Source organism: Salmo salar, chromosome ssa06 (genome assembly GCF_905237065.1).
Source record: "Salmo salar chromosome ssa06, Ssal_v3.1, whole genome shotgun sequence".
In the NCBI taxonomy this organism is placed as follows: domain Eukaryota; kingdom Metazoa; phylum Chordata; class Actinopteri; order Salmoniformes; family Salmonidae; genus Salmo; species Salmo salar.
The window spans coordinates 69936234-69964117 of NC_059447.1; the positions used below are offsets into that span (position 1 = coordinate 69936234).

At 42.6% G+C, this 27884-nt stretch overlaps 2 protein-coding genes across 3 annotated transcripts in view; one reads left to right on the top strand and one right to left on the bottom strand.

The window, feature by feature from the left end:
• Positions 1-1984: 1984 nt before the first annotated feature.
• Positions 1985-11223, bottom strand: mrps10 (mitochondrial ribosomal protein S10). The gene is made up of 7 exons (XM_014205645.2): positions 11062-11223; positions 10771-10823; positions 4465-4528; positions 4032-4171; positions 3699-3807; positions 3365-3454; positions 1985-2485 (listed from the first exon to the last, which is right to left on the bottom strand). The coding sequence occupies exons 1-7, from the start codon at positions 11206-11208 to the stop codon at positions 2405-2407; spliced, it is 684 nt and encodes a 227-aa protein (XP_014061120.1). The 5' UTR covers positions 11209-11223; the 3' UTR covers positions 1985-2404.
• Positions 11224-12404: 1181 nt separating this feature from the next.
• The window catches only part of tulp4a (TUB like protein 4a), a 50844-nt gene continuing 35364 nt past the window's right edge, over positions 12405-27884 (top strand). For both annotated transcript variants that reach the window (XM_014205638.2, XM_014205639.2), the window contains exons 1-2: positions 12405-12488; positions 13558-14911. In XM_014205638.2, coding sequence (XP_014061113.1) covers positions 14660-14911 — 252 coding nt within the window. In that variant the 5' untranslated portion in view covers positions 12405-12488; positions 13558-14659. The remainder of the gene's footprint in view (positions 12489-13557; positions 14912-27884) is intronic.

The following is a 27884-nucleotide window of genomic DNA, read 5'->3' on the forward strand; positions in this document are numbered from 1 at the left end:
AAGTGTGTGAATCCAAAAAAATTCCATTATACAGATTCTTTTTTAAAGTGTGCACATGGCAGTATTCATACCTTGGTTTTTTTTGTAAATGTGAATGGAAAGATAACCATTATCAAAAGTGAAAAGTTTTTATACAAATACCTTGTAAATAATGTAGAGGCCTCTGGGATTTCCATTGAAGAGATAAGGGTGACCAAGTCCTATCTGGTTTTATAGAAATCAAAATTAACTGCAGATGATACATGTGTTCTGCAAAACATACCAATACCTTTGTGTGCCTCCTGGTCTGTATACCTGCAGACTCAGACACACACAAAAGTGAGCAGTTCAGTCATCTGCACCCAATGCAGCTATAGCCTTTATACTCTTACCTCTGATTGATATCCATTGAGTTGTGTCCATTTTCTGTTTTAGAAAATGGACAGTGTTAAACACTGCCATTTGTACAAATATGAAAAGATAGATGGTATGATCATAAAACAATATCAATTTAGATAATTCATGGGAGAAGCCTTACCTTACATTGAGGAGATTTTAAAATTTCTCAGTTAAGTGCCTGCACCTGTCATCTTCAAATGTTTCAGTTGGGCAGTTAGGTTCCTGCAAGAACCCCCACCAACTAAGTTGGTTCCTCAATGAACCCCACCTCCTTTTGGGTTCTTGGAAGAACCCTAAGGTTCTTCAAGGAACTTTTAGGATCATAGAAGAACCCTTTTTGTACCCCTAATTTTTAGTGTACCCAAGAAGACTCAAGGCTGTAACGAAAGGTGCAAAAGGTGCTTCAGCAAAGTACTGAGGTGAGGGTCTGAATACTTACAATACATGTTTTTAAAAAGTTATACATTTGCTAATTTCTATAAACCTGTTTTTGCTTTGTCATTATGGGGTAGTGTGTGTAAAGGCTGTAACGTAACAAAATGTGGAAAAAGTCAAGGGGTCTGAATACTTTCAGAATGCACTGTATGAGTTTTAGCAACCAGGAAATGGCAGATTGATTTCTACATAGTGCAACTTTAACCAATTTACTGCATGGTGATATCACCATGGAAAGCCCAAACGTCCACCGATGCAAACCTGCCGATTAGAAGGTCCTGTGTAGATTGCATTTTCGACCAGCAATTATCAGGAAATAAGACAGGTCATATTTTTACAGTGTTAGTTTCATCAACTGTTGTACAATATGATACAAGAAAAAACTGAATTTTGAGTGAGTGCACTGGGCCTTTAATAGATTACCACCAGTCCATAGCCTACTTGTCAGTACAAATTATCAATACGGCACTGAAATATAAAATATACATACTTGACATAAGGAAAGCAGAAATGACCTTAATGTTGCCTGAGTCAACTGCAGCAAAGACTTTAAAGCGATCCAAGCTTCCTCACTCATCTCAACCCAAGGTTGAGATGACTCACAGAGGCTTAATATGATTAATGGCTGAGCATTGTCTTCTTACGTATGACTCATCTGGATCCAGGGGGAGGGGCCGGATCAGAGGTTTTTATGTAGAACAGCCAGAGGAAGGGACCATGTTGATTAAATGAAGGGAATTTTACTAGAACAACTGCTTATATAACATGAGGAAGCACTGGCCTTTCATTTGGTCAGAATAAGGAAAGGATCTGAAATTCAGTCAGTAGCCATTGTGGTGAGTATGTTAAAAATATATATTCTGATTCAATGCAATCCTTTCCAGTTTTGCCTTTTGTGTATTGCTGTCCTTCAATAAACATCTCAATTAATTTTGTGTGTTGGCCTTCTATACTGATTACAGATCGACACAAAGCAAACCAAATCAATACCCATCAAGAAAGCCAGTCTGCTATGGTGCATATGTTACGTCCAACATAATCATTCTTTATCTGGCAAATAACTCTCAAAATATCTTAATTCATGTTGTGAAAACAGTTATGAATCTGACTGACTTGCACATGGTACCAGCATTCCGAAGAACACATCGTAAAACAAAGCCCTAGAAAGATAGACATGATAATTAATAGTTTAATAACAAAACATACATCTTGTAGTCTTTTGGAGTACAGAAATTTGGACATTACAAGAAAAAGAAAGCCAACTAAAATGAGCAGCATAAGCTTAACTCAGAGAGCAGATGACTACTGACCATCTCTCTGGACTGAAATAGTCAGATTCAGTTCTTGCTTTTGTGGAGGATGCCCTGATGCACAGATACTGAGTCACTGCTTGTTCATGAGGGTTGGCCTGAGCTAGGGGCCGCACAGTTACAATACCTATTTGTTCAGAAGTTGATCAGATCATCTACGCAGCGCCTTGCTCTGGCTGACCCTTGTCAACAAGCATATTCTCTGGACCGGTCTCAGGGCTGGAGGTTCTGTCTTCTTGATTGGGTGCTGAGATAAGCAGCTTGTGTATGTGACTCTGCTCTTATTGGCTGGGCTTCTCTTCAGTTGGCGGGCCATTCCACATAGGTTCCAGGATATGCTCTGGAACCTTCTCCATGGAGGTCTAAAGACAGACAGATATTACAACCAGAAGTGGAGTCTGTACTTTCAAATTTGAGTGTGTGTATGAGAACGCTAAATTCTTTATCATATCCAAAACGGATTAAGGCATATGACTGACTGATCTTATTCCTGCTGACATAAGATGACATAACAAAGCATATTGAAAAAAAAAAAGACAATTGTAGATGATTGACATTGTGGTTGACCTTGCTATACCATGGACCTATCCGGACCCTGCATATTTCAAGACATGGCATATGGGGGTGTAGTGAAATACCCAATGGCCTGGACGATTATTTTCTTCTCACTCATCTTGACAAAAACATTTATTTAAAAATGTGGGGGGGGGGGAGAAACTATTCTATCAATCCACCATCATTAACACAATGGAAACATCTAAAGATTTATTATTGAAATAGCATGGGTGAAGGCCATGTGGCAAACAATAATGGAGGCACTAGGGATGGAGAGTGAGCTTGTGTGTCTGGGCAGAAGAGATGTAGTTGTTGTTTGTGTGCGTTTGAAAGTTCTTCATATATTTTTAATTTATTTAACTAGGCAAGTCAGTTCAGGACAAATTCTTATTTACAATGGACGACCTTCATATGTGTATGTTTGCATTTGGTGTCGGAAAAAAAGGGGACAAATGTAAAATAAATTTGTAAAAATGAAACTTATCCAGGACCTGTAACATTACATTTACATTTTAGTCATTTAGCAGACGCTCTTATCCAGAGCGACTTACTGTAGTGAATACATACACTTCAAACATTTTTTTACCGTACTGGTCCCCTGTGGGAAACGAACCCACAACCCTGGCGTTGCAAACACCATGCTCTACCAACTGAGCCACACGGGACCTACATCTTCTCAAGCTTACCTTGGTCACCTCCATGGCCACACCCTCTGGCAGATTCCTCTGTATGTATTCCAGGTACACCTGTGCAGTGGATCCAGTCACACGAGAAAGCTAAGGGAGAGAGATGAAAAGGTGATGTAGACATACCACTAACCCCCTGTATCAGTCCATTGAACCTTCCCTATAGCCATCCATCTCATCTTGAAATAAACCCTATGAATCCATTGACTCTTCAGGAGTTCTAACAGAATCAATAGGAGTGGAAACAATCCCCAATGGAATGTTCTAGTTCTGAAAAAATGAGGGCAGAGGCATTTGTAGGAACTTAAGGGTGGAAGAAGACCGTTTGCCTCACCTCTATGCAGCGGTAGTGCGTCCTCATTTCGTACTGGACCCTGTGTTTCTTGAAGATGTGGACAGATTTCAGAAGTGTCAGCCGCTCAATGTTCTTTGGAGGCTCAAATCTAGTGCAAAAAGAAAAGACAGACAGCCTTTTGAGTGAGTATTGTCCCACAGTGAGAAAACAAAAACATTGAGCATTATCATCAAAGCAGATTGGCACTGCTATCTAAATGTAAAAGTGGGTTAGAGATGCTCTGTGCTCATTTAGTCAAAGGACAACTCAGAGATAGGAACATAATAAACTGATGTGACAGTAACTGCTTATCACCCCTCTAGGTCAACTCACACTTTGCCCAGAGTGACTCCCAGCTCTCTGGCAGCCAGGATGGCGAAGAACTCATAGCTGTCCAGGACTGCTTTGTCATGGCCCTTCACCAGCACAGACACCTTCTGGTACAGCGTGTCCGGCTCCTCTGTGAGAATCACCTGGAAGGAAAAGAGAAATGTGTCATTTACCAGATAAAGTTCAGCAGAATAGTGTTTGTCATCCATGCTCTATATAAGGTACTGACTTTTTCCTGGCCATGTGATCTGACAATGAAAGCTCAGGGTCCTAGTTATAGACTAACAGTGCATCAAGGCGATGTAGACAAGGTGTTGAAGGAGTAAAGCTGAAACCACAGAGAGACACCGTCAAGGCTATTGGCACCATAGTGCTGGGGGCATCAAGGCTATTGGCGCTGTGCTGGGAGTGTCAAAAAGAAAACAGGATGACTCACAGATGAGGGAAGAGAGGAAGAGAAGGTCCCAGTGTGGAGGCAGGCTGCAGGCAACTGGAGAGGGCTGTTATAGGAGAACGGAGAAGGAGAAAATGGAGTTGGATTAGTTAGCTCTAGAATTGACAAGTAGTAAACACTCACTATATGGATTTTACACTTGAAGACTATAGCTAGTTAGCTAGTAGCTGACTAAATGCAACTCTATGGTGAATAAAGTATCTAATGAAGTAGAGACCAGGCTTTGTGGAATTCAGTTCCGACTACATTGATTAGTCTAACAAAATCAAGGTTTATTTGTCACGTGCGCCGAATACAACAGGTGTAGACCTTACAGTGAAATGCTTACTTACAGGCTCTAACAGCGCAAAAAAATGTATTAGGTGAACAATAGATAAGTAAAGAAATAAAACAGTAAAAAATAACAGTAGCAAGGCTACATACAGACACCGGTTAGTCAGGCTGATTGAGGTAGTATGTACATGTAGATATGGTTAAAGTGACTAGTGACTATGCATATATGATAAACAGAGAGTAGCAGTAGCCTAAAAAGAGGGGTTGGCGGGTGGTGGGACACAATGCAGATAGCCCGGTTAGCCAAAGTGTTGGTCAGGCCAATTGACGTAGCATGTACATGAATGTATAGTTAAAGTGACTATGCATATATGATAAACAGAGAGTAGCAGCAGCATAAGAGGGGTTGGGGGGCACACAATGCAAATAGTCTGGGTAGCCATTTGATTACCTGTTCAGGAATCTTATGGCTTGGGGGTAAAAACTGTTGAGAAGCCTTTTTGTCCTAGACTCGGCACTCCGGTACAGCTTGCCATGCGTTAGTAGAGAGAACAGTCTATGACTGGGGTGGCTGGGGTCTTTGACAATTTTTAGGGCCTTACTCTGGATTGCAGGCAGCTTAGCCTGGATGTCAGGCAGCTTAGCCCCAGTGATGTACTGGGCCGTACGCACTACCCTCTGTAGTGCCTTGCGGTCGGAGGCTGAGCATTTGCTGTACCAGGCAGTGATGCAACCAGTCAGGATGCTCTCGATGTTGCAGCTGTAGAACCTTTTGAGGATCTGAGGACCCATGCCAAATCTTCAGTTTCCTGAGGGGTAATAGGCTTTGTCGCACCCTCTTCACGACTGTCTTGGTGTGTTTGGACAATTCTAGTTAGTTGGTGATGTGGACACCGAGGAACTTGAAGCTCTCAACCTGCTCCACTACAGCCCCGTCGATGAGAATAGGGGCGTGCTCGGTCCTCCTTTTCCTGTTGTCTCCTTAGTCTTGGTTACGTTGAGGGATATGTTGTTTTTCTGGCACCACCCGGCCAGGTCTCTGACCTACTCCCTGTCGGCTGTCTCGTCGTTGTCGGTGATCAGGCCTACCACTGTTGTCGTCTGCAAACTTAATGATGGTGGAGTCGTGCCTGGCCATGCAGTCATGGGTGAACAGGGAGTACTGGAGGGGACTGAGCACGCACCCCTGGGGGGCTCCAGTGTTGAGGATCAGCGTGACAGATGTATTGCTACCTACCCTCACCACCTGGGGGCAACCCGTCAGGAAGACCAGGATCCAGTTGCAGAGGGAGGTGTTTAGTCCTAGGATCCTTAGCTTAGTGATGAGCTTTGAGGATACTATGGTGTTGAACGCTGAGCTATAGTCAATGAATAGCATTCTCACATAGGTGTTCCTTTTGTCCCGGTGGGAGTGCAATAGAGATTAGAGGTCGACCGATTATGATTTTTCAACGACCGATACCGATTATTGGAGGACCAAAAAGCCGGTACCGATTAGTTGGCCGATTTTTTTAATTTGTAATAATGACAATACTGAATGAACACTTATTTTAACTTAATATAATACATAAATACTATCAATTTAGCCTCAAATAAATAATGAAACGTTAAATTTGGTTTAAATAATGCAAAAACAAAGTGTTGGAGAAGAAGTAAAAGTGCAATATGTGCCATGTAAAAAAGCTAACGTTTAAGTTCCTTGCTCAGAACATGAGAACATATGAAAGCTGGTGGTTCCTTTTAACATGAGTCTCCAATATTCCCAGGTAAGAAGTTTTAGGTTGTAGGTATTATAGGAATTATAGGACTATTTCTCTCTATACGATTTGTATTTCATATACCTTTTGACTATTGGATGTTCTTATAGGCAATTTAGTATTGCCAGTGTAACAGTATAGCTTCCGTCCCTCTCCTCGCTCCTGCCTGGGCTCGAACCAGGAACACATCGACATCAGCCACCCTCAAAGCAGCGTTAGCCATGCAGAGCAAGGGGAACAACTACTTCAAGTCTCAGAGCGAGTGATGTTTGAAACGCTATTGGCGCACATCCAGCTAACTAGCTAGCCATTTCACATTGGTTACACCAGCCTAATCTTGGGAGTTGATAGGCTTGAAGTCATAAACAGCGCAATGCTTGAAGAATTGCGAAGGGCTGCTGGCAAAACGCACGAAAGTGCTGTTTGAATGAATGCTTACGAGCCTGCTGGTGCCTACCACCGCTCAGTCAGACTGCTCTATCAAATCATAGACTTAATTATAATATACTGCTCAAAAAAATAAAGGGAACACTTAAACAACACAATGTAACTCCAAGTCAATCACACTTCTGTGAAATCAAACTGTCCACTTAGGAAGCAACACTGATTGACAATACATTTCACATGCTGTTGTGCTAATGGAATAGACAACAGGTGGAAATTATAGGCAATTAGCAAGACACCCCCAATAAAGGAGTGGTTCTGCAGGTGGTAACCACAGACCACTTCTCAGTTCCTATGCTTCCTGGCTGATGTTTTGGTCACTTTTGAATGCTGGCGGTGCTTTCACTGTAGTGGTAACATGAGACGGAGTCTACAACCCACACAAGTGGCTCAGGTAGTGCAGCTCATCCAGGATGGCACATCAATGCAAGCTGTGGCAAGAAGGTTTGCTGTGTCTGTCAGCGTAGTGTTCAGAGCATGGAGGCGCTACCAGGAGACAGGCCAGTACATCAGGAGACGTGGAGGAGGCCGTAGGAGGGCAACAACCCAGCAGCAGGACCGCTACCTACGCCTTTGTGCAAGGAGGAGCACTGCCAGAGCCCTGCAAAATGACCTCCAGCAGGCCACAAATGTGCATGTGTCTGCTCAAACGGTCAGAAACAGACTCCATGAGGGTGGTATGAGGGCCCGACGTCCACAGGTGGGGGTTGTGCTTACAGCCCAACACCGTGCAGGACGTTTGGCATATGCCAGAGAACACCAAGATTGGCAAATTCGCCACTGGCGCCCGGTGCTCTTCACAGATGAAAGCAGGTTCACACTGAGCACATGTGACAGACGTGACAGTCTGGAGACGCCGTGGAGAACGTTCTGCAACATCCTCCAGCATGACCGGTTTGGCGGTGGGTCAGTCATGGTGTGGGGTGGCATTTCTTTGGGGGGGCCGCACAGCCCTCCATGTGCTCGCCAGAGGTAGCCTGACTGCCATTAGGTACCGAGATGAGATCCTCAGACCCCTTGTGAGACCATATGCTGGTGCGGTTGGCCCTGGGTTCCTCCTAATGCAAGACAATGCTAGACCTCATGTGGCTGGAGTGTGTCAGTAGTTCCTGCAAGAGGAAGGCATTGATGCTATGGACTGGCCCGCCCGTTCCCCAGACCTGAATCCAATTGAGCACATCTGGGACATCATGTCTCGCTCCATCCACCAACGCCACGTTGCACCACAGACTGTCCAGGAGTTGGCGGATGCTTTAGTCCAGGTCTGGGAGGAGATCCCTCAGGAGACCATCCGCCACCTCATCAGGAGCATGCCCAGGCGTTGTAGGGAGGTCATACAGGCACATGGAGGCCACACACACTACTGAGCCTCATTTTGACTTGTTTTAAGGACATTACATCAAAGTTGGATCAGCCTGTAGTGTGGTTTTCCACTTTAATTTTGAGTGTGACTCCAAATCCAGACCTCCATGGGTTGATAAATTGAATTTCCATTGATTATTTTTGTGATTTTGTTGTCAGCACATTCAACTATGTAAAGATAGTATTTAATAAGATTATTTCATTCATTCAGATCTAGGATGTGTTATTTTAGTGTTCCCTTTATTTTTTTGAGCAGTGTATAATAAACACCCAGAAATACGAGCCTTAGGTCATTAATATGGTCGAATCCGGAAACTATAATCTCGAAAACAAAACGTTTATTTTTTCAGTGAAATACGGAACTGTTCTAACGGGTGGCATCCCTAAGTCTAAATATTCCTGTAACATTGCACAACCTTCAATGTTATGTCATAATTAAGTAAAATTCTGGCAAATTAGTTCGCAACGAGCCAGGCGGCCCAAACTGTTGCATATACCCTGACTCTGCGTGCAATGAACGCAAGAGAACTGACACAATTTCACCTGCTAACCTGGATTTCTTTTAGCTAAATATGCATGTTTTATGCATTGTGCTTTTTTCGCAAATGCGCTTTTGTAAAGTCATCCCCCATTTGGCGAAGTTGGCTGTCTTTGTTAGGAAGTAATAGTATTCACACAGTTCGCAACGAGCCAGGCAGCCCAAACTGCTGCATATATCCTGACTCTGTTGCAGAGGTGACACATTTTCCCTAGTTAAAATAAATTCATGTTAGCAGGCAATATGAACTAAATATGCAGGTTTAAAAATATATACTTGTGTATTGATTTTAAGAAAGACATTGATGTTTATGGTTAGGTACACGGAGCAACGACAGTCCTTTTTCGCGAATGCGCACCGCATCGATTATATGCAACGCAGGACAGGCTAGATAAACTAGTAATATCATCAACCATGTGTAGTTAACTAGTGATTATGATTGATTGATTGATTGTTTTTTATAAGATAAGTTTAATGCTAGCTAGCAACTTACCTTGGCTTCTTACTGAATTCGCGTAACAGGCAGGCTCCTCGTGGAGTGCAATGTAAAGCAGGTGGTTAGAGCGTTGGACTAGTTAACCGTAAGGTTGCAAGATTGAATCCCCAAGCTGACAAGGTAAAAATCTGTCGTTCTGCACCTGAACAAGGCAGTTAACCACCGTTCCTAGGCCGTCATTGAAAATAAGAATGTGTTAACGGACTTGCCTAGTTAAAAAATATTATAAAAAAAATAATAAATTCGGCAAATGGGTGACCAAAAATACCGATTGTTATATGAACTTGAAAATCGGCCATTCCGATTAATCAGTCGACCTCTAATAGAGATTGCATCATCTGTGGATCTGTTTGGGTGGTATGCAAATTGGAGTGGGTCTAGGGTTTCTGGGATAATGGTGTTGATGTGAGCAATTACCAGCCTTTCAAAGCACTTCATGGCTACGGACGTGAGTGCTACGGGTCTGTAGTCATTTAGGCAGGTTGCCTGTGTGTTCTTTGGGCACAGGGACTATGGTGGTCTGCTTGAAACATGTTGGTATTACAGACTCAATCAGGGACATGTCGAAAATGTCAGTGAAGACACCTGCCAGTTGGTCAGCACGTGCCCGGAGCACATGTCCTGGTAATCAGTCTGGCCCGCAGCCTTGTGAATGTTGACCTGTTTAAAGGTCTAACACACTTCGGCTGGAACAGCTGCTGTCATGCATGCTTCAGTGTTGCTTGCCTCGAAGCAAGCATAGACTTGATTTAGCTCGTCTGGTAGGCTCATGTCACTGGGCAACTCGTGGCTGTGCTTCCCTTTGTAGTCTCTAATAGTTTGCAAGCTCTGCCACATAAGACGAGCGTCGGAGCCGGTGTAGTACGATTCAGTCTTAGCCCTGTATTGACACTTAGCCTGTTTGATGGTATAGCAGGATCTCTTATAAGCCTCCGGGTTAGAGACCCGCACCTGAAAGCTGCAGCTCTACCCTTTAGCTCAGTGCGAATGTCGCCTGTAACCAAGGTCAATACTTAAAAAAAAAAATGTAAATAATGAAATGCTTACCTATGTTTGTCCTCTGTAGTCGTGTGCCTTTGTTTGCTGAAATCCCACATTTTCAATAAACGTTCATTTAAACCGACTGTTTGCTCGTTTGTTTCTCAAAGATGGCAAGTCATTGCAAATGTGCACGTCTCCGATTACTTAGGCCAAGGGCTCCAAATACTCATTCACCAATCAAATATCTGATGGTGTGTCTATCAAACAAATTTCACATTCGCGCTGAGATGCCATCTTCAATAAATAGAAATGAGCAGTTGGTGGTTGCATTTGACGTTTATTGAAAAAGTATGGATTTCAACAAATGATGGTGAATACTTTAAAAAAAAAATGTACAATGGAGTTGAGTTTAGTCCGCTAGTTAGTTAGGTACATACCGAAATAATGTAGATATCCCATGATATCTGCAAGCGTTCAATCCTATTGATCCCTGTAAAAACGGGTCAAATTGTTATTAGCTAAAACTGTGAATAATAACAAAACATCATCAAGGTAACTAGCTATGGTCCAGGTTGTTAGTAAACGCCCTAGAGCAGAGCTGGCTAACTAAGTTCACACGCAGAGGCAGAATCTGTGCGATAAGCTTCGTGTATTAGAGAAATACATGTGGATAACCCATTAATAACGACAACGCATATACTTAATCTTAAGTATAGTAAATACTGTACCGATTGTGAGACTCCCACGAATATCCTTCCAAAGGTGCGAATATTTCGACAGACTACCACGGGGGCCGCCATGATCTTTGTGGGGGCGGGACAGTTATCTTCTTCAGTGACAGACTGACCAAGAAAGCGGTGAAATGCTGCCTCCATCGGTATCGGAGTAATAACAGGTTTAATCGTTTTATTTTTATTTTGTATGTTATAGGTACATTTAGCCATCTAATTTCTTCTAGAACCGACATTTGTGCTATTTTGCAAAGAAAATATTATCTTACTAAGTCATGCCACATGCAACAACATATACAGATAACAATTAGCTATGGTCTACCAATTGAAAAGTACTTTTCTCAAATGTTGTTCCATATATTCAAGCAATTCAGAAAATGTAGATTGAAGATCTTCGTGTCTCCAATATTAGCTGTTTATCTACAGAAAAAGAGGTGTAGCGGACCAAATCACGTATGTCACGTGATACAGTAACCCGGGCCACGTTCAGTTGCCAAACGTTGTCAAACGTTGCCGATAGAAATGCCATGAATAGACCAGATGCGGTCGCTCTACAAAGAGATTATGTAACATTGCTAGAGGGCCTCTGTCATAAACTCTCAAAATTCCAGAATGGATTGAAAATGGCAGCCATATTGGTCAGGGAGAAATCCAAACCAGTCTAATTGGAATGACTGGCAGTAGAGGCATAATCCTGATTTCACTTATGCTGGGGGAAAAAAGTAAGGCATCTGATATATCAGAAATTGTGTCATAGATTTATTGTGAACCTAAAATATTGTCATATAATTATAAATACAGTTTATCCAAGTTTTATATCAATGTTCTGTGTAAATAGCCTCTAAAATATGTAAACAGTCCATAAATATAAACATTGTTGTTTTCTTGGAAAGCTGTAAGTGCTATTATATGATACAATATCAGTACTTGTTGCACTTAGAACTTGTCTAAATCCTATCATCAAGTGATTTCAGCCAGTGTATGGTTGTGGATTGACTGCACTTTTTGAATGGAATGTTAACATATTGGCAGTAAATTAAAACAATTAATTTAAAATTGGCTGGCTAGCTAGCTAACCAACATATAGTGTAGAGACATTCTTCAAATTCATTATTTTACACTATCTTATCACAGCACTGGAAAACCATGTTTGACCAACTTCCTGACCAAAATGGCTAAACTTTATCCCGTCATAAGAAGGTTAATGAACATTCTATTATTTCATAAGAAGGTTCATTGAACATTCCATTATTTTCATTCCTAATTCCATGTGCCACTACGTGTCAGAGGCCTATTTGTTCTACATAGCCTATTTCTATCTGAACGTTCCAAAACGTTGCGTCCTACTGAACGCGCCCCAGCACAGGCCCTGCCCTGTACATTCAGCATCAACACAAGACAAGACAAGGGAAGGGAGACGAGAGGTAAGCGGTTTCTCATTGTCCATTGATATTTATCCAGCGATATTGACGTTAGGTCTCACATGATTTTAGCATTCTGACAACGATACCTACTCCCTTGCTGTTATTGCAATTAGCCACACAAACGAGTATTTTCAAAACAAAACGGCTAGCTAGCTGGTTTTCTATCGGGCTACTGACTAGCTAACGTAAGCTAACTAGCTAGCCAACCAATTTACAGTGAAGATGCCGATGCTAGTGGTTGGTAACGTTAGCTAGCTAGCTAGTTTTGTGATTTGTAAAATGTCCAGATGAAATGGGACAATGCCGGTATTTCTGTCTGTGGCTTACTAGTTAACTAGGTAATTAATCATTTAGTTGCCCGCTTTAGGTATGTAGTGAATAAGCTGCTAAATTGCTAGCTGGCTAATGCAAATGCTGCCAATATTTAGCAGAATGGATTGATATTATTATATGGTCACTGTTATTTAGCCCGCTATTCGCTAAGGTTAGCTAACGTCACTGATTGGGCTGTGCTGCCAAAAGACCAAAGTATCAAATACTTGCATATAAAGAAATATCCCCAGTTTATGGTGCTAAACCAACGCGATTCTGGAAACTAACGTTATTTAGCAGGGGTTTATAAGGGTATGCAATTTATTGGAAATCGAATAGTTATGTTGTGGATAATTATGGCACTGAGCTGTTAACTAGCTGCTGTATCAATATATGAACATAGCCTGAATCAATGATTTGTAAACCGAACGGGATGGCCAATACGTTTGACAACGGAAGGCTCCGATGTTGTGCCTCCCATCGAGTTTCTTCACAGATCACAGCCGAACAATATTTGTAGTATTTTATTGTCCTTTCCTTTGCGTCGTGGTCTTTATGACCATTCGCCATGCATTCTCGCGCTCTTGATTTCTGTCTCAGATTTCTCTCTGAGTCTCAACAATGTGAACACAAACGGCGCATTCGGGCTGGTCTTGGCATATTTATTGCTGCTGTATTTTCTCAGGGGTATCAGTTCGCCTTGATCTTCTCCTTGATCACCCAATATAAAATGTTTATTTTTCTCCTTCTTTCACAGCACTCCTTGACGGGATCCCCGACATAGATTGGAAGGCAAGCTGGGTGACATAATGATGTTGCTGGGAGAAGCAGCACTCCCACGGGTTGGGGTTGACAGCTGGGGTTTATTCATTACACCAAGTCTTTTGCAAAACGTTTATTAAACGGACGCAAACGTAACGGGGAGGGCCCTACCTGCGTTTGTCCAATAGAAACTCTCGTTTTAGTTGCAAAACATTTTGTTTTGGACTCGTGATTACAGCCCTGATGTGAGGAGTCCCATTTCTTACATTGCATGGAGAACAGGTGTTCGGTTCAGCAGTGATGCCACACCGAATTGGACCATATTCAGAATAATCGGATGCTCCAGATTGAAGCAGTGGATGGTTTGGAATTGAGATTTGATGCCTGCATTCTATGAGTTTTTTTTTGTGCTCTGACATTTGCCTTTTGACATGCACTCAACAAATGTATTTCTTACAGAGGCTCCAAGAATGAATATTTTTTAAACTTATTGCGTGGTTCAAAGTTGTTGGAGGAGGTTTGTTAAATTGTTAGTTTAGTTGGCTTTGAGTTGCCAACGTGTTCCAGCACTGTAGCCTACGACTGCAAACAAAGGAAAATAGGTTTTCTTATCCTGTGATCGGATCTACTGTAGTTATAAAAGTCCACTTCATGTTAAGTAAAAAAATGTGGTCATGGATAACATTTGGTAGTACGCGATGTATAGACCAATACTTTAATCTTTCACCTCCGTGGTCAATACTCATGGAGTCAGTATCACATTGACAGGATTTACTGATTTAACAAATCGAAATGACCTGAATGTGTGCCTTTGAACTTTTATGCAATCTTCTACGAAATCACCACTGGCCAACCATGTTATTTAGATAATTTGGTGATCAACAACTGATCAGACTATTTTCTTAAAAACGTATGGGAACAAACACCTAGATAGACTACCAAAACGTCAAATAATATGCAGCGTCTGTTCCACGGCGCCGACACGAGTTTGCCTGCAGCGGAGTGGAAGCGCTCATAGCTGGACCACCATCCTTTCCAAAAGGCGCGACCTACAGGATTCTTTTACCTCATCGTGGAACGAATTGCAGTCGGCAGGCATGTTCGCCGCAGTGGAGCATGGCCCCGTCCTGTGCAGCGACTCCAACATACTCTGCCTGTCATGGAAGGGCCGGGTACCCAAGAGCGAGAAGGAGAAGCCGGTGTGCCGGCGGCGCTACTATGAGGAGGGCTGGCTTGCCACAGGGAATGGGAGAGGGGTTGTCGGGGTAACGTTCACATCCAGCCACTGCAGAAGGGATCGGACTACCCCACAGAGGATCAACTTCAACCTGAGAGGACACAATAGTGAGGTAACAGACATGTTTATTTGGTGATTATAAATGTGCACATTGAAGTAATGTTTGTATAGAATCATAAATGTCATAAGTATTTAGAATATTTTTATCTTGCTTTTCATGGTTTCTAACATCAAATAATACATTAGACAGTTTGTCTGTTTCATATCATTCAAATGTTGAAGTCTGGGTAAAGTAACATTGTATTACCAATTTAATTACTCTCATATACGGTATTGTTAGTCAGTGAGCTGGTCTTACTATGTTTCCTGTGTAAGAGAGAGGAGAGTGGCTGTTGGTTACTGTGGTTCAGATGGACCAAGCTGCTGTGTCAGTATTCCACAAAGCAGCTGACTAGAGCGGAACCCTACAGTGACTGAAGTACTGACTGACTCCCGCAAGGACTGGTCCCGAGCCTGACCACAGTCCCACAAATTCTATTTTAGCCATATGTGACGCAGCTCGTTTGGCAGCCATGGTCCCAGCAATTCTACACCCTATAGGCAATATCACAATGAGCAAAATGAACCCAAGAAATAGGTTAAATTATCAGAGTTTTTCATGTGGCCCATTTATATCATAATATAGGCTATCTGTATTACTGGGCTATATCAGAAGACTTTCTTATTTTATTTTTATATAAAAAATATGTTTTATTGTATCTTTTTGTTTTTTTATTGCCCTTTTTTCTTCCCAATTTCGTGGTATCCAAATTGGTAGTTACAGTCTTGTCTCATCACTGCAACTACCGTACGGACTCTGGAGAGGCGAAGGTCTTGAGCCGTGCATCCTCCGAAACACAACCCAACCAAGCTGCGCTGCTTCTTGATATTATGCCCGCTTAACCCGGAAGCCACCCACACCAATGTGTCGGTGGAAACACCGTACATTTGGCGACTGTCAGCGTGCACTGTGCCCGGCCCGCCGCAGGAGTCGCTAGTGCGCGATGCGACCAGAACATCCCTGCCAGCCAAACCGTCCCCTAACCCGGATGACGCTGGGCCAATTGTGCGCCGCCCCATGGGTCTCCCGGTCGCGGCCGGCTGCGACAGAGCCTGGACTCGAACCAGGATCTCTAGTGGCACAGCTAGCACTGTGATGCATTGCCTTAGACCGCTGCACCACTCGGGAGGCCCAAAACTAGTTTTTCTTATGGCTCTCTCTTCCCTCTGCAGCAGACATTTGGTGAGCAGTATGTTTGAAACATTGAATCTCAATAAAATCACAGTATTTTCATCGCAATACATATCGCATCGGCACCCAAGTATCATGATAATATCTTGAGATCCCTGGCAATTCCCAGACAGATACAATATTGTGTGCTATATCTTGGAAAATAAATACATGTGACTCTGTATGACAACATAATGATGTTTGTTTCCAACATTAGGGCTGCTTTCCTGAAGAAGTTAAATCGGGCTTCGTGTTTTGTTTCCTTGCCACGATACTAACGAGTATTGCGACTATTGGAATCGTCCCAGCCCTACTAAACTATAGCTTAATCATATTCAGGAAGTTCATTTTCTTAGAAGAGAACTGCCTCGTGCTTCTCTGGCCATGCATATATCCCACTCTATTTAATAGATATCAGACACTCACCTGATCTCGCACGCCCAACTAGGAGAGGTATGGCTACTGAACTTGAAGCAGCAAGAATGATGAGAGCAGACACTTGCACTTTTTCTTACGTTTTGCATAGCCTATAGCCTACCCTTTAGGCGCTGGAAGATTTGCAGGCAGAGACAAATAAATGGTTTATCAATATTTATTGAAAAGGTGCCAAAACATTTAACATTTTTGGGTTGCACCTCTACTCACGTTGGTTGAGTGCCCTCCACCTCTTTCCATTTATAAATATTTATTTCCACACACTGGTGAACTGCAGCCTAGTCATGACATAGGGTGGTGGTAGGTAGCATAGGGGTTAGAGCAAATATTCCCAAACTGGGGTACGCTTAATGCCGCTGGGGGGATACGCCTAATAAAAATGTTTTTCACATTTCAAAAAAAATATATATGTATTTTTATTTATATCTTTTTACAAAAAATGTCTTCACATTTTCAAACAGTCCATTTATATTTTCCAACGGGGCTATACATTTGGGTGAGGTTTTTTCTCCCCTGAGCAGCCTCGTTTCATTAAACCATCTAGTGTTCAGCGAAATAACAACACAATGTCAAATACAGGTAGCCAAGTCAAATAATTAACATCCAATCACATTAACCGTTACTCTCTCGTTGGGAATTCCACAAACGGTCCATATGTAGCCAAACGTAGCTTCTGCTCATTTTGTTTGCTCGAAAATGGATAAATGGTTAAAAAAAGTAAGGCCCGGGTCCATAGAGACACATACCAGCTCTACTGGTAACGTTACTACTGCTACTACCAGCGTAGCAGTACTACACCTGAACCTGTCGACGAAACAAGTTGTTCTGCTTCCACGAGCATATCCAATGCTAGCATCAGTAATTCTACATTTGTTGTTAGCCCAGCTAGCATGGACACTGACAGTTGTGAATCTGATGCAGTCAAAGAGCTACTGCCCCCTTACCCGGGAAAGCACCGAACAACAGACAGGGACGTTGGACCATCCAAGAGGCGCAAATATGATGAGAACTACATTGATTTGGAGTTCACTTATATTGGGAGTAGTGCCTTTCCTCAGCCACAGTGTGTTATATGTGCAAAAGTACTATCTCACAACTTGATGAAACCAGACATTTAGAAACAAAACATGCCAATTTGAAAAATAAGCTACAGGAGTTTTTTGAGCGAGAATTAAGACGACTTTCGAGTAGTAAGACATGTATAAAAGCAACAGATACCATTAATAAGAAGGTGCTAGAAGCATCTTATATGGTGATCTACCGAGTGGCTAGGACAGGCAAGCCCCATACTATTGTGGAGGACTAAATTCTTCCTGGGACAATGCTGGGGGAAAAGGACAAACAAACTATACAGACAATGCCTCCATCAAACAACACTGTTTCACGACGCATCAGTGACATGCAGGAGATGTTTTGAAACAATTACTGCTTCGCATACAAGCCAGTGAATTCTATGCGTTACAGCTGGATGAGTCAACAGACGTGGCGGGCCTGGCACAGCTCCTGGTCAATTAAGGAAGACATCCTCTTCTGCAAACCATTGGAAACCAGGACAACAGGAGATTCTATTTTTAATGTTCTGGACAGCTTTGTGACATCAAATGGACTTTGGTGGTCAAGATGTGTTGGTATCTGTACTGATGGTGCAAAAGCCTTGACAGGGAGACATAGTGGAGTGGTAACGCGTGTGCAAGCAGTTACTCCCCGACGCCACTTGGGTACACTGCAGCATCCATCGAGAGGCTTTTGCTGCCAAGAGAATGCCTGATGGCTTGAAAGACGTTTTGGACACTACAGTGAAAATGGTTAACTTTGTTAAAGGCCCCTGAACTCTCGTATTTTCTGCACTATGCAATGATATGGGGAGCGACCATGTAACGCTTTTACAACATACAGAAGTGCGCTGGATATCAAGGGGCAAAGTATTGACACTTTTTTTTTTTATTGAGAGACAAGCTTAAAGTTTTCTTTACTGACCATAATTTTCACTTGTCTGACTGCTTTCATGATGATTTCTCACACGACTGGCCTATCTGGGTGATGTTTTGTCTCGCCTGAATGATCTGAATCTAGGATTACAGGGACTCCTCAACTGTTCAATGTGCGGGACAAAATTGAGGCTATGTTTAAGAAGTTGGAGCTCTTCTCTGTCTGCATTATGATTTTTTTTGTGTGCAAATTAACTCAAGCTTACATTTACGTCATTTAGCAGACGCTCTTATCCAGAGCGACTTACAAATTGGTGCATTCACCTTATGATATCCAGTGGAACAACCACTTTACAATAGTACATCTATATATTTTTTGGGGGGAGGGTAGAGGGGGGAGGGTTAGAAGGATTACTTAATCCTATCCCAGGTATTCCTTAAAGAGGTGGGGTTTCAGGTGTCTCCGGAAGGTGGTGATTGACTCCGCTGTCCTGGCGTCGTGAGGGAGCTTGTTCCACCATTGGGGTGCCAGAGCAGCGAACAGTTTTGACTTGGCTGAGCGGGAACTGTGCTTCCGCAGAGGTAGGGAGGCGAGCAGGCCAGAGGTGGATGAACGCAGTGCCCTTCTTTGGGTGTAGGGACTGATCAGAGCCTGAAGGTACGGAGGTGCCGTTCCCCTCGCAGCTCCGTAGGCATGCACCATGGTCTTGTAGCAGATGCGAGCTTCAACTGGAAGCTAGTGGAGTGTGCGGAGGAGCGAGGTGACGTGAGAGAACTTGGGAAGGTTGAACACCAGACGGGCTGCGGCGTTCTGGATGAGTTGTAGGGGTTTAATGGCACAGGCAGGGAGCCCCGCCAACAGCGAGTTGCAGTAATCCAGACGGGAGATGACAAGTGCCTGGATTAGGACCTGCGCCGCTTCCTGTGTGAGGCAGGGTCGTACTCTGCGAATGTTGTAGAGCATGAACCTACAGGATCGGGTCACCGCCTTGATGTTAGCGGAGAACAACAGGGTGTTGTCCAGGGTCACGCCAAGGCTCTTAGCACTCTGGGAGGAGGACACAATGGAGTTGTCAACCGTGATGGCGAGATCATGGAACGGGCAGTCCTTCCCCGGGAGGAGGAGCAGCTCCGTCTTGCCGAGGTTTAGCTTGAGGTGGTGATCCGTCATCCACACTGATATGTCTGCCAGACATGCAGAGATGCGATTCGCCACCTGGTTATCAGAAGGGGGAAAGGAGAAGATTAATTGTGTGTCGTCTGCGTAGCAATGATAGGAGAGACCATGTGAGGATATGACAGAGCCAAGTGACTTGGTGTATAGCGAGAATAGGAGAGGGCCTAGAACTGAGCCCTGGGGGACACCAGTGGTGAGAGCACGTGGTGCGGAGACGGATTCTCGCCACGCCACCTGGTAGGAGCGACCTGTCAGGTAGGACGCAATCCAAGAGTGAGCCGCGCCGGAGATGCCCAACTCGGGGGGAGGGGGGGAGAGGAGGATCTGATGGTTCACAGTATCAAAGGCAGCAGATAGGTCTAGAAGGATGAGCGCAGAGGAGAGAGAGTTAGCTTTAGCAGTGCGGAGAGCCTCCGTGACACGCTTACGGACGATGTCAAATGTGATATAGAGAAGTACCTGAGTGAGCTGGGTGCGCAATTATGAGAGTACTTTCCCGAAACGGATGACACAACTGGATTCGTTATCCCTTTCATGCCCTGCCTCCAGTCCACTTACCGATATCTGAACAAGAGAGCCTCATCGAAATTGCAACAAGCAGTTCTGTGAAAATGTATTTAATCAGAAGCCACTGCCAGATTTCTGGATTGGGCTGCACTCAGAGTATCCTGCCTTGGCAAATCGCGCTGTTAAGACACTGATGCCCTTTGCAACCACGTACCTATGTGATAGTGGATTCTAGGCCCTCACTAGCATGAACACTAAATACAGGCACAGACTGTGTGTGGAAAATTATTTAAGACTGACACTCTCTCCAATACAACCCAACATTGCAGAGTTATGTGCATCCTTTCAAGCACACCCTTCTCATTAACCTGTGGTGAGTTATTAACCATTTTTGATGAAGAAATAAGGTTTTATATGTAAGATGGTTAAATAAAGAGCAAAATGATTGATTATTATTATTTGTGTCCCTGGTCCTATAAGAGCTCTTTGTCACTTCCCACGAGCCGGGTTGTGACAACTCACACATTATGTTTAATAAATGTATCGTATAGTGTGTTTGTGTGGCAGACTGACAATGATGGCAAAAAACAACATTTGAGAGTGCGCTGACCCTGGTGCTAGGATGGGTACGCAGCTGGAGGTTGAATGTTTGAAGGGGTATGGGACTATAAAAAGTTTGGGAATCACTGGGTTAGAGCATTGGCCCAGTAACCGAAAGGTCGCTGGTTTGAATACCCGAGCCGACAAGGTGAAAAATCTGTCTGTGCCCAATAGGTGTGTTTTTAAGGGATTTTGGTTGATTTCTCATTTTACCCACTTCCAGACACGTTCATTCAAGTACATGTTCATCCGAAACAACAGTTCCCCCTTTCACACTTTCCCTAGTAATGAAGTCTGTAATATCCTTCCCCAGACCATATTTCATATAAAGCAATAAATAAGCATATGCTTTGGGAAATGTAAAATCCATAATTTGGTAGCCGGGCGCATAATTCGGTGTCTCTGACAGTGTGGAAATGAGTTTGCCTAATGAATTCTATCAGGTTCTGACGAATGTGCTTACTCGCATCACATCAGCGCTCTGGTGAGTAGTGAAGAGAGGAGAGAACCCATGACCAGCTGAGCAGGGTCTCCACTCTATATTTATGTGACTGGCTGCTGGCCTGAACAGGAAAATCCACTTTATCAGCAGTTCTGCCGCTGTACTTTGTCAGCATGGGTAATGATGTACCTTCATGTTAAATAAGACACCTCACAGAATAGAATAGGCCAAAATCTAATGTGAGCTCAAACAGAACAGCCAAGGTCAATAACTGCGACCGACAAGATTTAGATTGGTCATAATCACCAGAGCAGAGACAGTTATGGGTTGTTTAGCAAGTTTGGATCCTGGACAGGAGTGGGTCGCAGGGAAGGAAGAGAAATGCTTTTAAAGACATGCTCCGGTACTTTGGTGACTAAAAGTGTTTTTTAAAATCTCCCGCTTTGGACTGGATGTGTCAATGTGTAGTTCATACATGCATAATCTATGAGCAGAATTACTGTCTTACCTCAATTGGCCACGAAATCCCTAGTTTGAAAGCCACTTTTCTTGAAGCTGTGCCATATTCCCTACATTTCCCCTCATGTGGGCCAGCCCCTAGCAATTTGAGTTCTAGCCAATAAGCTTCAGCCCCTCGCATTTGAGTGATAGCTAGCAAGAGGATTGCTCAGCATTGTCCAATGAAGTTGCGGGTCAGGTCCAATCGCTAAGTGGATACAGCAGAGAGAGAAAGCCATGAGATGGTGCACATACAATGCCTTCAGAAAGTATTCACACCTCTTGACTTTTTCCACATTTTGTTGTGTTACAGCCTGATACAGACATCCTCCCTAACTCAGTTGCCGGAGAAGAAGGAAACCCCTCAGGGATTACACAATGAGCCCAATGGTGACTTTAAAACAGTTGCAGAGTTTAATGGCTGTGATAGGCAAAAACTGAGGATGGATCCCTTAGGGATGCACGATATATCGTTGAGCATATTGGAATCGGCCGATATTAGCTAAAAATGCCAACATTGGCATCGGCCTGATGTCTGTCAAGTTTAACGGCGATGTGAAAAACCGATGTCAAAGCTGATGTGCATACCTATATAACTTAAGTAGATGATGTAATGACGCCATGAAAAATACAGCGCTACACAGAAAAAAAACAGAAAAATACTAAGGGCACACTTCCAACAATTAAACAAGTTGAAGTTGAGCAGTCATCTGAAAGAGTAAGATCATTTCAGCGAAACAACTCAAAGGTGAAATCCATTGACGCCAAGATAATGGTATTCATTGCCCATGACAATCAACCGTCCTCTGTCGTGGATGATGTTGACTTTCACCGACTGGTCGAGCCCCGATACACACTATTTTTCAGATGTTGCCCTACCGGAGTTGCACAGTATTATTGAAACGTACATCTATGAGCTACTTGCTATGGGCGTTCCTGCTATTAGCTTCACGACTGACATTTGGACCAGCCACATGAGCATGCTGAGTCTGACAGCACAGTGGGTCGACAAGGATTTCATACTGAAGAAAGCCATATTGCATGCTCAAGAATGTGCTGGTTCTCATACCACTGCTGCCATTTCAATGGCATTTGAGAACATGTTTGAAACTTGGAAACATGAATACACTCCTAGCGCCATTCGAACAACTGACTGGAGAAATAAGCTCATCCTCTGCAGCGGACGTAATACCCTCTGTCATGGCATTGAAACTCCTGGTCAACAACTGCCGACACAGACCGTGGGGTTAACTTACAAAAGTACTCGAGGCTGTGAATAAGAGATTCGGTGACATTCTCTCTGAGCCTCTTTACTGTGTCGCCACCATGCTCAATGTTAGGTACAAGGACCGCTACTTCGATGCAGACAAGAAACAGGGTTTATGTGAAATGTTAGACACAGCTGGATAAGATAGAAATGGACACAGTGACAGTGCGCACCGAGGAAGAGGACCCACGACAGAAGAGGCCATGGACAGACAGAGCTAAAACTTCACTGCTTGACATGTATGATGAAATCCTGGTTGAGAATGAAACGACTGAACAACGAAACAGCACAGCAAGTTAGTGAAAGAAATAGGTTTTGATTATGTTTTACTGGTAATGGGGACATACGTAAATGCCAACAAAATAACTTTTTTGTGTGTAACCTTTTATTTAACTAGGCAAGTCAGTTAAGAACAAATAGTTTTTTACATTGATGGCCTACCCCGGTCAAACCCGGACGACGCTGGGCCAATTGTGTGCCACCCTATGGGACTCCCAATCACGGCCGGATGTGATACAGCCTGGTTTCGAACCAGGGACAGTAGTTACGCCTCTTGCACTGAGATTCAGTGCCTTAGACCGCTCTGTGTGTCTGTGTGTGTGTGTGTGTGTGTGTTAACTATTTAACTGTACTAGAATGCTTAAAAGGCAGCAACATTTTTTTATAGCAGTTATTGATATCGTTTTTCTTTTGGCAAGGAAAATATTGGATTTCGGTATCGGCCAAAAATGTCATATCAGTGCGTCCCTATCCTCCACAATACTAACCTAATTGACAGAATGAACAGAAGGAAGCCTGTACAGAATACAACTATTCTAAAACATGCATCCTGTTTGCAATAAGGCACAAAAGTAAAACTGCAATAAATGTGGCAATTTTTAAAAACTTTATGTCCTGAATACAAAGCATTGTCTTTGGGGGAAATCCAACACTGTAGCTAGTGCCTGCAACCTGTTTTCAGGTTATCAGTTAACCTACCAGGGTAGTTACAAACAGCACAGGAATGAAATCATTATCTTGTATTGATCACATGTTTACTAATGCTGCAGAAATGTGCTTTTAAAGCATTATCCAAATCCATTGGATTTAGTGATCACAGTATAGTAGCCATGTCTAGGAAAACAAAAGGTCCAAAGGATGGGCCTAATATAGTGTTTGAGGTCATACATGTTTTGTAGTGATTCCTATGTTGTTGATGTAAAGAATATTTATGGTCTGTGGTGTGTAATAAGGAGCAACCAGACACTGCACTTGACACATTTTATGAAATTGCTTATTCCAGTTACTAATAAGCACCCACCCATTAAGAAACTTACTGTTAAAAACTGTTAAATCCCTGTGGATTGATGAGGAAAAACATTGTGTGGGTGAGAGGGATGAGGCAAAGCAATGGCAAATAGGTCTGGCTGCACAACCGATTGGCAAACATACTGCATATTGAGAAAGCATGTGACTAAACTGAATAAAAAGAAATGACTACACTATGAAACAAAGAAAAATTACATAAAGAATGATAGTAAAAAGCTTTGGAGCACCTTTAAATGAAATTTGGGGCAAAAAGGCAAACTCTGCTCCATCATTCATTGTATCAGATGTCTCATCACAAAACCCACTGATATTGCCAACTACTTTAATGATTTTCATTGGCAAGATTAGCAAACTTAGGCAAGACATGCCATCAACAAACGCTGACACTACACATCCAAGTATAACTGATGAAATTATGAAGCATTGTAATTTTGAATTCTGTAAAGTGAGTAAAGCCAGTGTGTATGTATGCGGATGACTCAACACTATACATGTCAGCTACTACAGCGAGTGAAATCACTGCAACGCTTAACAAAGAGCTGCAGTTAGGTTCAGAATGGGTGGCAAGGAATAAATTAGTCCTAAATATTTCAAAAACTAAGAGCATTGTATTTGGGACAAATCATTCACTAAACCCTAAACCTCAACTGAATCTTGTAATAAGCAATGTGGAAATTGAGCAAATTGAGATGACTAAAATGCCTGGAGTAACCCTGTATTGTAAACTGTCATGGTCAAAACATATTGATACAACAGTAGCAAAGATGGGGAAAGGTCTGTCCATAATAAAGCTCTGCTCTACCTTCTTAACAGTACTATCAACAAGGCATGTCCTACAGACCCTAGTTTTGTCACACCTGGAGTACTGTTCAGTCTTGTGACACAAAAAGGGACCTCGGAAAAATACAATTGGCTCAGAACAGGGCAGCACGACTGGCCCTTAAATGTACACAGAGCCTACCATAATAATATACATGTAAGGCTCAAGGTGGAGGAGAGATCGACTTCATTACTTTTTGTAAGTGTTGACATGCTGAATGTACTGAGGTGTCTGTTTTTAAACTACTAGCACACAGCTCGGACACCCATGCATACCCCACAAGACATGCTACCAAAGGTCTCTTTACAGTCCCAAGTCCAGAACAGATTATGGGAGGCGCACAGTACTACATAGAGGCATTGCTACATGGAACTCTATTCCACATCAGGTAACTGATGCAAGCAGTAGAATCAGATAAAACATTTATAAAAAAAAAGAAGAAAAATACACCTTATGGAACAGCGGGGACTGTGAAGAGACACACAGGCGCATACACGTAAGACACACACTCTACACACACATATGCATGGATGTTGCATTGTAAATATGTGATAGTGAAGTATTGGCCTGAGGTAACATACAAACACACCACTAAGTATCACTCTTCATTTTTTCGAGCATAGTGGTGGCTGCATCATGTTATGGGTATGCTTGTCATCGGCAAGGACTAGGGAGTTTATGAAAAAAAGAAACGTAATATAGCTAAGGCCAGACAAAATTGATTCACTGTTTAACGGATTTTCCCCTAGAAAACTGTGGCGAGCGAATGTTTTACTTTTTAAATTAAACAATAAATAAAAACATTTAAGTGGATAAGGAATAACAGTACTTTACCACATTGTCCTAGACACTTGTGCAGGCCCTAGGCCTAATGTGAGCTTCAAGAGTTATATTATTCCATGTGAAAACCTACACTATTTTTCTTAAAAAGAATGAAGATGTTACAATGTTGTTATAACCATGAGAAATTAAACACAGTGGGAAGTATAGCTTGTGACAGTTCATTTATTCCTGATATAAAAGAAAAAAAGTTCAATCCAATCTTGTCATTTAATGTGATGTATAGGGTAGACTATTTAAAAAATAAAATAATAATCTAATTCAAGAATGATTGCCAAATAATTGTAATCAAATTAAAATGTTGATGTATAATAATGAGTTCATTACCTGAATGCATATCTATAGCCTATAGGCGTTAACAAAATATCCATAGAAATATGATTAGGCCTCTCATAGACTAGGCCTTGTAGAAAGAGGGTCAATTAAGTTAGGTCTGTCAAATTAATGTAGCATTGGAAAAAATACATAAATCCAGCCATAGGCTATACTCTATCATCAAAAATGTTTTTGTATAACATGCTCAATTAGAAGCATAAATCTATAAAGAGCAAGCTTGACTAAATTCTAGCCCAGTAACTTTGCTCACTACATCCTCCTTGGATTGTCTCGTCTGGCTTCCACAAAAAGCCCCCACTTTGGAGCCAGTCGGTCACGTCATTGTGGAGCTGCTGATCTGCATGAAGTGTGTGCGTGCGTGCCACTGGCGATATACTTTGCTGGACATGCTAGCTGTTTTCGGGGGCGCATCATCACTTCAAACGCATTCCGTTTGATTTAGATTTTTGCGGGATGTGGAGAAAAGTAAGGTGGGTCATACGTTAAACAGTAATTCTACTTTGTCCAGCCTAGGCACAGGCAAAATCCTAGAGGAAAATCTTGTTCATTCTGCTTTCCAACAGACACTGGGAGACATTCACCTTTCAACAGGACATTAACCTAAAACATAAGGCCAAATGCACTGAATGTTGCTGAGTTAGTTACAGTTTTGACTTAAATCAAAATCTATGGCAAGACTTGAAAATAGCTCTCTAGGAACCAATTTGGCAGAGCTTGAAGAATAAAACAATTAAATAATGTGTAAATGTTGTACAATTCAGGTGTGCAAAGCTCTTAGACTTACCCAGAAAGACAGCTGTAATCGCTGCCAAAGTTGATTCTAACATGTATTGATTCAGGGGATTGAATACTTAGCTAATCAAGCTATTATAAATTCAAACATTTTGTTTAAATTTTATTTATTTTTTTATCTGTAGATCATTGACAAAAAATGAGAGATACATTTTTCCCCACCTTGTAACACCAACAAATTTGGAAAAAGTAAAGGGGTGTGAATACTTTCTGTTGGCACTGTATGTGGCGTGATACAGTTTTCAGGGACCACTTTTGGCTCTTGAGTCAGTACTATTTTCAGAACTACTGGCTAAAAAGTATGCAAAAGTATCGGAGAATCTCTTTAAGCTGACAGGAGAGGAGAGGCTGCAGGAGACTGAGCTCTGTGGCCGCACCTACACACCTATTGTTAGGTTAAATAATATGAGTGTCTGAAGAAGTCATGTCAAGGTAATGGCAAAGTCGTCAAATATTTTTCCCACCTCCCAGATTTAATGTTTGTTTATTTACCCTAAGCTAGGGGGGCGGAGAGAAGTAGAGGTGGGAGTGGAGAGGGGGATAGAGGGTCACTGAGTGGGAGATAATTATGAAAGGTTATAAGAGTAGGTGTTAGAAGAGGGAGGTGCAGAGGGCGAGAAAGGGGAAGAGAGTGTTTGCAGGCCAGAGAAAAAGCATCAAGATCCAGGGATGAGACACTTGCTCTGGAGATTGCATCAGTTGTGGCTTGAGCACAGGCTCTGTCACTTCAAAGAGAGGGAGTGAGGGAGATGGAAGTAGAAGTCTGTGCAGGGCAGGGCAGCCTACTTGTTTCTGTGAGAGAGGGAGAAACCAAGATAGTGATAGTTGAAGGGAGATGTTAAACAGACACAGGGAGATGGAAAGG